The 13,704-nt window shown below is 40.4% G+C and overlaps 1 protein-coding gene across 1 annotated transcript in view; it reads right to left on the bottom strand.

Moving 5' to 3' along the window:
* Window positions 1-13,704, bottom strand: part of CSMD1 (CUB and Sushi multiple domains 1) — a 1,821,542-nt gene that overhangs the window by 318,650 nt on the left and 1,489,188 nt on the right. The window contains exons 16-18 of the mRNA XM_036838958.1: window positions 13,427-13,565; window positions 9,989-10,176; window positions 2,157-2,345 (exon numbers count right to left, since the gene is read on the bottom strand). Of these exons, the coding sequence (XP_036694853.1) occupies window positions 2,157-2,345; window positions 9,989-10,176; window positions 13,427-13,565 (516 nt within the window). The remainder of the gene's footprint in view (window positions 1-2,156; window positions 2,346-9,988; window positions 10,177-13,426; window positions 13,566-13,704) is intronic.

Raw genomic sequence — 13,704 nt, 5'->3', positions numbered from 1 at the left:
TGGCTCTGATACATCCTCATGTATGGCAAACATGGGGCCAAGGGGCTTGCAGTCCATGCTGCAGTTATGCACCTATGTACACCTGGGCAATTTCTGCCACTTTCTTTCGTTGAAATATTGAATTGAATATAAGGGGAATTAGGAATATACCTTTTACAATATTTTTTGATTTAACTATAGTTGATTTACAATACTGTGTTAGTTTCAGGTGTATAGCTTCAGATTCTTTTTCCATTATGGTTTATTACAAGATATTGAATATAGTTCTCTGTGCTATACAGTAAATCCTTCCCCTTGTTTTTTATCTATTTTATATATAGTGGTGTGTATCTGTTAGTCCCATACTCCTAATTTATCCCTTGCCCCTCCCCTTTTCCCTTTGGTAACCATAAGTTTGTTTTCTATGTCTGTGAGTCTGTTTCTGTTTTGTAAAGTTGATTTGTATCAATTTTTAAGATTCCACATATAAGTGATATGATATTTTCTTTCTCTGCCTGACTTATACTTCACTTAGTATGACAATCTCTAGGTCCACCGATGTTGCTGCAAATGGCAATATTGCACTCTTTTTTATGGCTGAGTAGTAAGGAATATACCTTTTGACAATCCTCTACATTTCTACAGGCTGCCCTGCTACAATGAATATTTCTATATTACAGCTCATTTGAGATTGGTAAATAGAAAAGTGGTGTCAACATAATATGACAATTATTTGGGTTCTTACAACATTTTCCCTAGGCAAATACTGGAGCTGATACAGTAGAATTATAACCTATGGCAGGAAAAGAAAAATGTCTCAGCTCATCTTCTGCACAGAACTGGAACTCTTTCAGATCCCTATTAAGGCAAGTAAAAGTAGGCACATGCACCTAGGGGTCCCTCCCCAGCGGGGCTCACCCCTTGCCTCGCACAGCTAATGCTTCACGTCAGGCTGCATCTCCTTCTGTGGCCTCTGATATGCTGGCCCCATAGATGGAGAGCTCAACCTGCGTCTGCTTCTGCCCAGAGGGCAGCGCTCCACTCTCCTGGTTTTGTGGATTCTTCATTCTTCTTGAGACACCCTCCAACCACTGTGTGCTGTCCACCTGCACTTTGCAGTTTTTCTCCCAAAGTACCAGTTCTTTGGGTTAATACTCTGGTGACAAAGGTCAAAGGTCTTGAATGGTCTGTAGCCAAGCATAATTGTCCCATTAAACCCTGTTATTTTTGGTGAATCATTTTAAATAAGTCAAGGTTTTTCATGAATATATCAATAGATCATCTTTGAGTAGAAATGCCTAGTCTATAAAAAGTAATGGAAATGGAAATATATATATAATATTTATATGGAAATATATGTAAGAATATCTATTATATATATATAACAGATATATTTTATATACATTTATATATGTATATTCTTCATGGCCTTTGGTCATGAATAGAACCACGTGGTTATATTCATGGCCAAAGGCAAAATCCCTGACACTGTCGCGAGTGATCACAAGTAACATATTCGTCCATCTTGCTATTATAACTATAAACTGCATAGTGTAAAGTTGCGTAATACAGTAACACACAATCATCAAGAATGTTATTCATTTTGAGATTTCCAAGAGCAGATCTGTGCAGACAGGGGAAGTGGCTGGTATCTCACACACACACACACAAAACCACCGGGGGGGATCTCCAGAGGAAAGACTTCCCACACCCCTGGGGAAGAGCTCTGCCATAGGGAAGAGTCAGAGGCAACACAGACCAGGTGTGCAGAGCTGGAGCAAGCTGTCTGATGCCTGGACCGGTTCACAGGAAAATCAGGTCTGACAGGGTGGAACATGCATACTCATGATGCTGTCTCACGCAGAGTCTTCAATAAACGCCGTGGGTAAGGGTGTGTGCGTCACTAAGCTCTACAAGCTTGAGTGTTTGGGGATGAGACTGAAGGCCAGCCCATAATTTTTGTTCTTCATTTCTAAATAGCAGCTCTACTTCATAGAGAAGATTTGCCAGGTAAACTTCAAGTGCTAAATGGCCATATTTTTAAAGTGTACAAGCTTTCAAATAGAAGCCCCACTTCAGTCATATCCTACCACCCCATAAGATACATGCCACCCAGCCTGTTTAAAGAACTTCTCTGCATGTCTTCCTGGTTTGCTGCTGTGCTGAGCTCCACCTACCATCACAGCTGGGCAACGCATGGTTCCACTGGTGGTTCCGCTCACAGACCAGGGGCTCGTCGTCACTCAGTGTATAGCCTGGACTGCAGCTGAAAGTCACTGTGGACCGGATGCCAAAGTGACTGCCGTGCCGACGCCCATTCACAGGGATCCCCGGGTCAAGGCAAGAGTCCGACTCCAGAGTCACACCTGGGTGCACAGAAAACACCATCAGACACGGATCTTCCTGGGCTATCGAAAAAAAAACTGGGGCCATAATACATACAAAATATTCCCAGACATCATCAGACCTGGAAAATCATGGAAGTGAATCGATAATCCATTCATGTGAAAACGAATACATTTTCAAATACTGGGCCCTGTTTTGTTGTAGAAAGATGTATATCATTACACTTAGCTACAGATGACAGCTAAGTAGTGCCAATCTTGAATAATTTGCTGACCTCCCTGAATTTTACCTTTTTTCATTTGAAAAGCAATGAACTGTACTAAATAAAGCCGAAGTTTTTCTGTTTTCTATCTCCACCCCTCCCCCTCCCCTTCCTTTTATATTTGATATACCAAATAGATTTTGGCAGTCATACTTCAACTTTCATATATTTGCACACATCCACCCAAGCCCATACACATAATGCAAATTAAAACTACACTGTAGTTAATTTTCTAAAATTGCACTGCCACATTTCTTTTTTCTTTTAGATTTGTACTTAAGTCAGTCACTTTCAAGATGGCTACAATTAGCCTTTGCTAAAAGATGTTAAAAAGTAAAGTGCTATATAAAGTCAAGTAATGATGATCATATCATTACAAGTTTCTTTTCTCTGTCTCTAATATTTCTCTTTATTTTTAGAATAATATATATTTTAAAAGATGAGGAAAAATGGGAATAAGGGACGAGAATATCATTGTGATGTTTAGGAATGCAAACAGATTAAAAAAAAGACTTGCTGTTGCTATACATAACTCTCTCAGTAAGATTCAAAACACTGCAATTATGACTTGAAGTATTAAGCAAAAAAAAGTATTACCAATATTCAGACTCTTTACTCCCCTTAAATGATATTTGGGATAATATTTCTGATCACTGTATATGTTTTACCGAAGTTTGAGTGATGCATCTTATGAATATACCTTCCCTCATTAAGTCAAATACATGAAGTGCAACTAAGGGGTGAGTTTCTTAAATAAATAAGAAGTGATGTGATTTCTTCTTTAGTGCAGCAACATGTGATCCAATAGCACAGAAACACAAGTAGGATGGCTGAGCCACATCCAAAAATATTCAGTAAGAAATGTGATTTCCAAGACTAGTATACCTCCTAGGAGGTGACCTTTAAACTCTTGGGATTTGCTGAGTGGTGGGAGTGTCTGTTATTCACTGTAGGCCCCTGGGACCACACCTAATGGTTTATATTCAGCAGGTTGCTCAAGTGGGGTGCCCTGAGGCAACACGGTTTCAGTCTAACCTACAGGGACGGGGGCAGGTAAAGACTTAGTTCAACCATATGGGGCAATGATTCAATCCATGATGCTTATGTAATGAAACGTCGATAAAATCTCTGGACACAGAGGCTCAGATGAGCTTCCCAGGTTGGCAGTAAGCTGTGCATATGTCACAAGTCATGGCTGGGAGGAGGTGACACTGTCCGTTGACTCCACGAGGACAAGACGCCTGGAACCTCTGAGTTCGGACCCATCTCAGAGTCTACCCTCTGTGCCTCTTCCTTCGGCTGGTTCTCATTTGTATCCTTTCCAGTGACAAATGTGACTGTGAGTATAGCAGCTTTCAGTGAGCTCACTGAGTCCTTCTGTCGAATTATCAAACCTGAGGGTCATTTTGGGAACTCCTAGAACTTGCATCTGGTTTCAGAATTGGCAGAAAGAGCAAACTTTGCACTTTGTAGGCCTGTGCTCTTAACCTCACAGGTTAACAGACAGCAGAAAAGACTATCATAGTGAAGTTTTCCAAAGGAAAAAATAAATAAAACAATGAAAAGAGAAAGAGGCAAAGTGAAAAAAAAATATAGCATCATTTTTCCCAAGAATTTTTTCTTAAAAATTAGTCATTCTAATTAATATCGTAAAACTAACACACACCTATTACCTTAACAACAGGATATAACTGTCCTGACTTCTTGCAAAGTATGCCAACAAATGCATGCATGCCTTACACCCCTGCATGAGCTGTAGATATACCAAAAGCAGCATGGCCATCGTTTGCCCCAAGATCCAACACCTACCCTGCTCCTCCCTCTCTGCACAGACACACACACACACACACACATTCACCTCCTAAGGGAGTGTTTATGAGGTTTCACAACACCCCCAGAGCTTGTACACAGCAGTGCCCTGAACACAGCGGGTACATAATAACAGGCTGATTGGTTTTGTAGCCTCAAGATCAATAGCAGAATTTCCTAAAAAGAAGAATCTCTGACAAAGAAATGAATTAGTATCCAGGGTCCTGAAAAACCAGCCAACTAAATTATTCCATTTCATCAAACGACGTCCTGTGATCACTAGACGGTACAGTCACTGCACTGCAGTGAATAACGATAAAAGGAATTACTATTTTAGACAATGTGCGAATGCTGTATTAATGAGTAGTGTCCATAATGAAATTCATAAATTGTAAGGAAATACAAAATGTGTAGGGAAAATAGAGAAACATATCAGAGGAAACCAAAGCGTACAAATTTAAATTTAGAATTCTTTACATGTAAAACTGAATAAATAAGTAAAATCATTAAAGTCATAACCACTTGTTCATACCAACTACACGCCATTATTTATTCATTCATTGATTTTTACAATATAACGGGTGCAAACGTTGAGTTTGGAAACAAGCAGATATTGTGATCCTTGGCCCCTCCCATTCATGAGACAGGAAAGTCCCCGTGGGGATGACTCCTGAGTGTGGACTTGCCGTAGACTGGACTACTCGTTCACCCGGAACCTGCCAGGTACAGGGATTCCCAAACAAGACGATGCTGGGGAAGAATGAGTGAAACAGCAAAGGAGGCGATGTGACTCAGGGGATGGGAACTTTAAATAAACTTACATCCAGGGGTGAGGACAGGCGGACAGGTTGCTCTGAAGAAAAGTAAACAATGTGCTTTGGAGTTTCACTCAGAGCGCGTTTGCCTTCTGGTCTCCAGCCCGGACAACACAAAGGAACATTTGGGTCAGTGGATCCTACTGGAGCTGTGAATATATTCACACTCTGTACCAACTGTTTCTTTCTTGAAACTTAATGCAGCTCTAAATTTTTTGACACACATGACATAAATATACTTCTTTTCATTTGGCCTTTGTCAAACAAGTGACTGAACAAATTTGCTGTTCGGTGAATGAAGGAAGATGGCTGCTGTGAAACTGTCCGTGTGCAGATCACATTACGTGTTTGATGTCAGTGAAGTGCTGCTCAGCTCTCTGTTGCGTCGAAGTCCGAGTCCAGGGAAGAGAACGGATAGTCTCCAGGTACCTTTGATCTGCCACGCTTTAGTGCAGGCACTTTTCACAGCCTGCTGAAGGTTCTGAAATAGTGGTTACGCTCCCCACTTTACAGATGAAGAAACTGGCTAAGACACTAAGTAAATTTGTCAAGTTAATCATTAACTGAAATTCAAACCTAAGTCCTTGACTGTTTTTCTCTCTTCCTCTGTCTCCTATGTGTGTATGTGCATGTGTGTGTGTGTGTCTGTGTGTCTGTGTGTGTGCTGTATCTAATTTGCAGTTGTATTGCATTTATTACCATTACATCTTGACCAGTCTCCCTTTCTGGTTATAAGAAAGGTCACTGAATCAAAGAAAACTAACCTACACACACACACACACACACACACACACACACGCACGCACACACCACAAAATACACACTGTTTATCACAAATTTTTTTAAAAATTGCACAGTATATAGATTGCATAGTAGGATATATACATTTACATTTAGTAAATCTTGCTTCTTTTTAGAAACATTATTAAAAAGCATTTCTAAGAAGCGTGCTAAAATTAAATGGAAAATCTCCATATACGTGAGAAATCCATTTATTTTTCATTTTTTACCATTTTATTTTTCAATTCCCTATACAATTATGATGATTTTAAAGTGTGGTTCAAAGCTCTCTCTACAAACAAACAGAACAAATGATTATTCTGGGGGATAATGCAATTACTATTATATGAATAAACTGTGCCACGTTCCTTATAAGGAATAAAGTAATGAAAGCACAGACTGTAAATGGACACTATATTTATGAGAGCAATGATTCCTAAAACTTAGTACAAGAGTAAAACTACAACCCTGGGTATGCTTTTAGGAATAAACCTTGAAAAACTGGCTTCAACCCTTCTGCCCTACAGTTCAGAAAGAGCTGAAATGAATGTCGTTTACAGCGGCTCGCATTATTTTATGGAACCGCTACAAAAATAAGCGAAACTTGAGCAGAGTGTGGTCACCCCTGCAAGGCTCTCTGGCTGTAGAGTAGATTGCCATGTGCCCATCTGGACATGAGGCGGGGTCATTAACACTTTTTTAAAGCAAGAAAGGTTTACAGTGTCAGCCATTCTTGATGAAAGACAAAAGGGAGATGGGCTATTTTATGATTTTTAAATGGCATAAAAATTTGATGTAAACCATTCTTGGGTCATGGGCAACCCACTCTTTAAAAATGTGTCAGATGAGCAGGTGTAATTATTTTTCTAGTGTCTGCATATTGGGTTCTGAACACGTTTCCTCAAAGGGTACTAGAAATGGTCAAAATGACAAAGGGGTTGGTAAGGTGTGTCGTTCCCATGTTTTTCTCCTCTGTCTCTCTCTGTGCTTCTCTCCTGGTCCTTTACTCTTCCATTACCTCTGCTGTCCCTCTGCACCAGCCATGGCCTGCCTGGGCTGACTCAGACACCCACTGCCACCTACACGCCGCCGCCCTCAGGATCACCTTGAGGACTCACTCAAAGATCCAGAATTCTGACGTGCTCAGTTATAATACCTGGAATTCGAGCTTAGGAATCTCCATTTCACTAGGACCCCCAGGTGAAGACGCGCACAGCAGTGTTTGAGAAAAACTGCTCCTTCGGCAGGCTTCGTACCCAGGACGTGGGTATGAGTTGGGCACGGGGCTCCCGTAAAGTGCCTGCCCCAGCAGTGGCAGGCACGCCCTAGGACGCCGGGCTGGCAGCCTGGGCCCTGGTCAGCTGCAAAGCCCGCAGGTGCCTGTGGCAACAGCCCTGACAGCCACTGCGCTGAAGGCCAGGCCTTTCCTGGCTCTGCTCCCCATTAAAGTGCCAGGTCCTGCATCGCATTGGCTTCTGCTCACTTCCCGTTTCTCCTCGAAATCTTCACCAGAAATAAGTAAATTGAGGTGATAACAAGTCAAGCTTCAGTGTGACTTCCTTCCTGGTGATTGTTTCCCAATATCCGGTCAATGCTCTCACCCACAGACTGCGTCAGGAATGTCTGGGGCCTGGGCCTTCTGGAAGGGTCACCGGGTGTCCACAAATGGAGACCGGATGAATGTCCAGAACAAGGTCCCCTCTGAGGCAGAGCTGTGGACAGTCTGATGCTGTAGGAACCTTGTCCATCTTGTCCTCTGCCCTCATCCAGAACTACAGAGCCAGCCCCGGCTTCTCCAGTAAAGAAGGAGGGAGGAGAATTCCAGGCTCCAAGGGACCAGACATGTCAGACACTCGCACAGTTATCCCCCAAACACACCAGCTGGGGGTTTGCTTTTGCCTCCTTTTACTGATGAAAAGAAGGGAAAATGGCAAAAAGCACTGTCCTCTGAGGATCACTGGGTTATACCATGTCTTACTCAGACTCATGTCCATTTTCAAATATAGGATAAATAAAAAGAACCCTGAAACATAATGCAGTCAGTCTTTTCAGCTTATAATGATTATTGTTAGAATTATCTACTCAATAAATTTATATTATTATTATATTATATTATATTATATAATGCTGACAATTTAAACAGGAACTTGTGACTGACTTTCCCTGATTTTCCAGAAATCATGAATAAGAACAACCCACTTATCAAAATGAGGTAGAGAGGCAAATAACATTAGTTTCTACTACCAACATATGGGCTTTAGAACTTGTTTCTTCAAAAGGGACTAGAAATAGGCAAAATAATCTATGGTATGCAAATAAGAGAGACAGAACATAGAACACTCTGTTCTAGTGTTTGTCAGCGCCTAAAACTATCTATTCTCTTAAGTTTCACCCAATTCTATATCCAAAGGCCAACCTATTGTGTGTAGCTTTAAGAAAAATGTGCAGGAAGGGGTGGAGAGAATACATCTTAGCAGATCAATGCTGAGGAGTTGTACAAATTCAGATGACTGTAATGTGTACAGATCTTCACTCCAAAGAGAAGTGATAACTTAAAGGAATGTTAAGAAAGGAATTAAATACAAAAGTTTCTGCTTCTTAAAATGTACAAGTTTAAAAATATGTAACTTTGAAATAAATGATGTATATATACGAAGCATAACTTTGAATTAAATCTGAAATTAACCTTTAAATCATTAATAATCAATGTTCTTGTTATCAGAATACAAGTCTAATATAATTCCATTTTTAATCAAAAAGTACACATAACCTTATATGTGTATTTGCATATATGTTTGCATATAATTGTATAGATAAGCATGTAAAAAAGAAATATACACAACAGGTTATTAATTTTAGTTGTTGGATAGGGTTTGGGCAAGATTAACATGAGTAGCAGCGGGCAATGTGGGGAAAGGAAGGAAAGAAAAAGAAAAAAAGATGAAAAATTCAGCATGTTAGATATGGCCCCATTCATGCATTTATAAAATTATATGTATTTTTACAACAACATTAAAACTTTGTTTAGTTTATTTTAGGAAAGATTCTGAAAAAGAACAACCTTAAAAATCCTTAAAAAATAAAGGATTTATTCCTTCAGATTCCGTATTGAGCTACTCTCATGCATCTCCTTTCATTCTACTCTGGAAGTGAAGAATTTTCAGAGAAGGGAAGAATTACTGTTTTTTAAATTGACTAGCATTAGAAATGCATTCCCAGGCTGAACTGCACTCTACTCCATTCCAGAAGCACCCTTGCATAAATATTACTATCAAATAATATAATCCCTCAATCTCTTAATTTCAGAAGCTAAAGCTAAGAGCCAAATTTGGATGGATGGAAACAAAAATGGGAAGGAATTGGGATTGCTCTGCAAAATACACTGCATTATGATATTTTAGCAATTGTGTTTAAATATTTCCAATAATTGTTCTTAATCATTTTTAACAGTTGTTAATAATAACAACAGGTATTTGTCATTTAGTAAAAGTTCAACTGAGTTTTAATTTCTTCTTAGTTACAGTCTCTCTGCTGACTGAAACAGGCACATGTATACTCACAAATTAAGTACCACAACTGCCCTAACCATTTTTCTAACACAAAATATTGCTCAGGAGATATAATTTTAGTGACATGCCCTGTAGCTCTTTTGGCCAACAGGTATATTTTCTAATAGTAGAAATTTATTATTACATCGTACAGTAAATGAACACGTTTCACTGTTTTAATTATTTTATTATTTTACTTTATAATAAACGAGTATGTCTTCTTTTTGAGTTGTAAAGTAAAAATCCCCAAGGCTCTCTGTCCTTAATAAGAGAAAGTCTTGACGATGGCGCAGTGCAGTGTGGACAGAGGCGGGAAGAATTGCTGTTTTATACATTGACTAGCATTAGAAATGCACTCCCAGCACATCTGCTACGTGACACAGTGAGACCACGTGTGTGGAACTCAACCCGACAATTGGGCACGGCCCTGGCAAGGGAGGACCACTTACTCTCATAGCGGATGAGGAAGCCCACGCTGGACCGGCTATTGTCTGTGGTGAAGAGGAGGTACATGAAGTTCCCAGTGCTGATGAGGAACTGAGGCGCCTGTGTGCCGTGGTACTCCCCGATCAGCGGGGACGAGCTGGCTGGCCCGTCTCTGACCTCCAGGGTGTCATAATTAACTTCTGTCTGGAATCTGCGGGCAAGCGTATCCAGTCAGAAGAGAGATGCAGAGCCACATTAACGTACAGACATCCTGTAATATCATTCACTTACTAAAAACCCACGTACAGCAAGAGACATAAAATAGATACAGAGATACGTATATACGTTTTGAAGACCTGAGCACGTGTAGTATTTGAGGACAGTACTTATTTCTGGGGGGAAGGCTCACCCCCACATCCCTCCCTCTGACTCAATACTCCATCCAGTAGCATCACAGACAGGGACGGGGGTAGTGACTCAGCTCTAAAATAAAAATACTGTGAGCCAGTAGATAGAGAAGCACCAGTTAGTGAAAGTCAATCACGGCACATTTTCAAACTGTTTTTCATGATCCCCAGTGTAACATGATTATGGATTTCTTAAAATGAGCAGATTGAAGTGACATGATCTCCTAAAGGAAAAGGGTAAATCAAAATACATGACAATACTTTAAATACCTTTCCTGAAACAAAAAATTCTGTGCCTTTTCAAGCTGCATCAACTCTTGTGTGACAGTGGGAGAGCACCGGGCACATTACTGCTTCAGAAACCAAATATTACTTCAATGATTTGAAAGGTAAGAACAGATTCCAAAAAGTGCTTAACTTTTCTTCCAAGGAGGACTTATGCTTCCAGAGAATCTGGTCTGATATTATATTTATATACAGTTGCAGCCACTTGGGCGCTCTTTGATGAAATGGAGGTACCATTCCAGGCACTGAGATAACTTTGGAAATGGGCCCATCTCGTCCTCAAAGAGCTAACCCAGTTTCCAAGTGTCTGGCGTGGCTCTCAGGCAGCAGCTCACTGACTGGAGCCTCTGATTCATCAGTGACTCTCAGACAGAGAATTCCAGAGTAGCCTGTGCATGGGTCTCCAGGGTCTGCAATGCATGCTGCTGATGGGGAGGCAGAGGAAGGGGCAGAGTGGCTGTCTTAGATTCCTGGCACAGAGCAATGAAAAAAGATGCTGAAATCAAAGGGCCCTGCCCTGTTTATCATTAAATCACATACTCCTCTTAGCGCAAATGTACAATAATGATATATTCTTGCAACTAACTTAGAATGGTCCCTGACCCTCAATCTTCCGTAAAGGGGAATTCAAACAATTGGTGTAGCGTGTGGCTAGGTCAGAATACAGCCACAGGCTGGACATTTGGGGTGGGATAGGGCAGCTTTGTCTTTTACTATTAAAAATGCTCTCAGGCTTCCCTGGTGGCGCAGTGGTTGAGAGTCTGCCTGCTAATGCAGGGAACACGGGTTCGAGCCCTGGTCTGGGAGGATCCCACGTGCCACGGAGCGGCTAGGCCCGTGAGCCACAACTACTGAGCCTGCGCGTCTGGAGCCTGTGCTCCGCAACGGGAGAGGCCGCAATGGTGAGAGGCCCGCGCACCGCGATGAAGAGTGGCCCCCACTTGCCGCAACTGGAGAAAGCCCTAGCACAGAAACGAAGACCCAACATAGCAATCAATCAATCAATCAATCAATAAAGAAATCTTTAAAAAAAAAAAAATGTTCTCTAAAGATGCTATGACTTCACAGTTATCTGAGTGCACATTCAAGAAGTCTAGATAAGCTTGGAATAAATCTCATTTGAAGTATCTGCACTGAAGTTTTCACATCTTTCATCTTTAGAGACAGCCAGGACTGATAGAGGGCGTGCCTCAAGAGCTGGACGATTTCCAGGGTAACCTCAGAAAGAAAAATGTAAATGCTTTTCATCAGTTGGCAATCTAGCACACACTGTGTAACAATAACATCAGTATGGAATTTAAAATGTGTTTGTGCAAACACATCCTTTATTAGGATGTCAGCTCACAGCTCAAGGTATAAACCAATGCACTATTGAAGGACGGTGTACTATGTCCAGGGTAATAATCACAAGTGTCTGAAAATATCAGAAATGTTCGTACTTACAAATGGAATTTAGCAAATACCGCACTTCAATAGTATCGAAAAGACAAAATTGAGAAAAATTATGAGTATTTTTGTTCAGGCAACTGAAAATGAAATGCTAATAAATTCTGCCAAACCAGAATGTAAAATCACTATTTTTACTAAATGATCTACATTTGTTGTGCTGCTGGAAATCAGGATGTGTGTCTGCTTTTTTCCCTCTCAATACTAGAAAGTGTAAAAATTAATAAGAAACCAAACAATTTACTTAATATTTATAAAGGTTTTTTTTTCCCAGTGACTAAGATTATATGCAAGAATCCATTCTCCAATATAATGAATACATAAACCAATTTTTTCTTTTCTTCTGAGAGATTATCCTACTGGAGTTATAATTATCCTATCAGATATAATAATATCAATAATAACTTCAAATACAAATAATCACTAAGTGATAACATAATTCCTGCTCAAAACCTTTCCTGTATGGATGTCATCATTGAGAATTAGAAAATTAGTTAAAAAATAATATAATAATGTACATCTGTCTTGAGACATTATAATATTCTGAATACTAGAACCCCAAACTCAGTCTAGTTAAAAAGGTCATTGTTAGAGAAAGCCCAATTTGCTCAGTTATTAATGAACCTTGAAACACTAAACAAAGATGCTTCCTTGCATTTTAAAGCATGTGGGTCCCTTCCAAAGTACTTTTGGTTCTTAATCTTCAGATTGATTGTTGAGACAATCTGGACAATATTTGATCATGGAGAATTCAAATAGCATGCTTCTTTTTTCTTAGATTATCAAATACATTATCAAAGAGCTAAGCCAAATACCATTGCAGTGACGGAACCACTCGTAGCTAATTAACAGGTAATGAATCTGCTGCACGCAGGCTGTTGCCAGCTCTGCAACCCCAAACCGCCCATCAGTCCCCAGAGCCATCCCCAGAGTGGGAGAACTCTTTTCCTGTGCTTTCTAGAAATACCTAAGGGACCAAAAGGCTCTATTTGCAATCAAACACCAAGCAGAATTTATTCTAGCCTCAGGTCCAAAATCCAGAGGTGGACGCACGGGCCAGCGACTGTGAGTTCTGGGAATGCTTGTCTGGGCCACCATGCCCTCAACCACGTCTGCAGAGGGGCCGTAGCTGTGGGCTTAGAGGATAAAATTCCAGAAGAACAGAATTCATCAAGCAAGCGCCTATTTCCTTTTAAGTGAACTCCTTTGGGGGAACCAATGAAAAACTGTTATCTTTCTAAGATTTAAGATCCATTTAAATAAAAACATTGGGCATGCATGGGTCATCAGGTCCAAATTAAGGAAAACAAAGTTTTTTCTTACCTATCAAAAGTTATTTTAATAGAGTGTCCTGGTTTTGCTTCAATTATCCATTCACAATTTAAGGAATCTTTATAATACCCTGGCCATCCTGGGGGCAAAATGACTCCACTTGAAGCTGTCAGATGTCCACCACACGGGGCTGAAAGATGATGCAGGGTATAAACAGGTCAAATTATGTGTATGTACCACGGCAGCACCTCAGTTACTGCAGGAATTCGCTTCTGTGTTCATGGACTTAATGGTTTCTAGTATTCAAGCAAAAGTTATTCCCAAGTTAA

This window comes from Balaenoptera musculus, chromosome 21, assembly GCF_009873245.2.
Source record: "Balaenoptera musculus isolate JJ_BM4_2016_0621 chromosome 21, mBalMus1.pri.v3, whole genome shotgun sequence".
Taxonomy (NCBI): Eukaryota; Metazoa; Chordata; class Mammalia; order Artiodactyla; family Balaenopteridae; genus Balaenoptera; species Balaenoptera musculus.
Note: the sequence above shows the minus strand (reverse complement) of the source record. Positions and strands in the feature narration are given on the sequence as shown.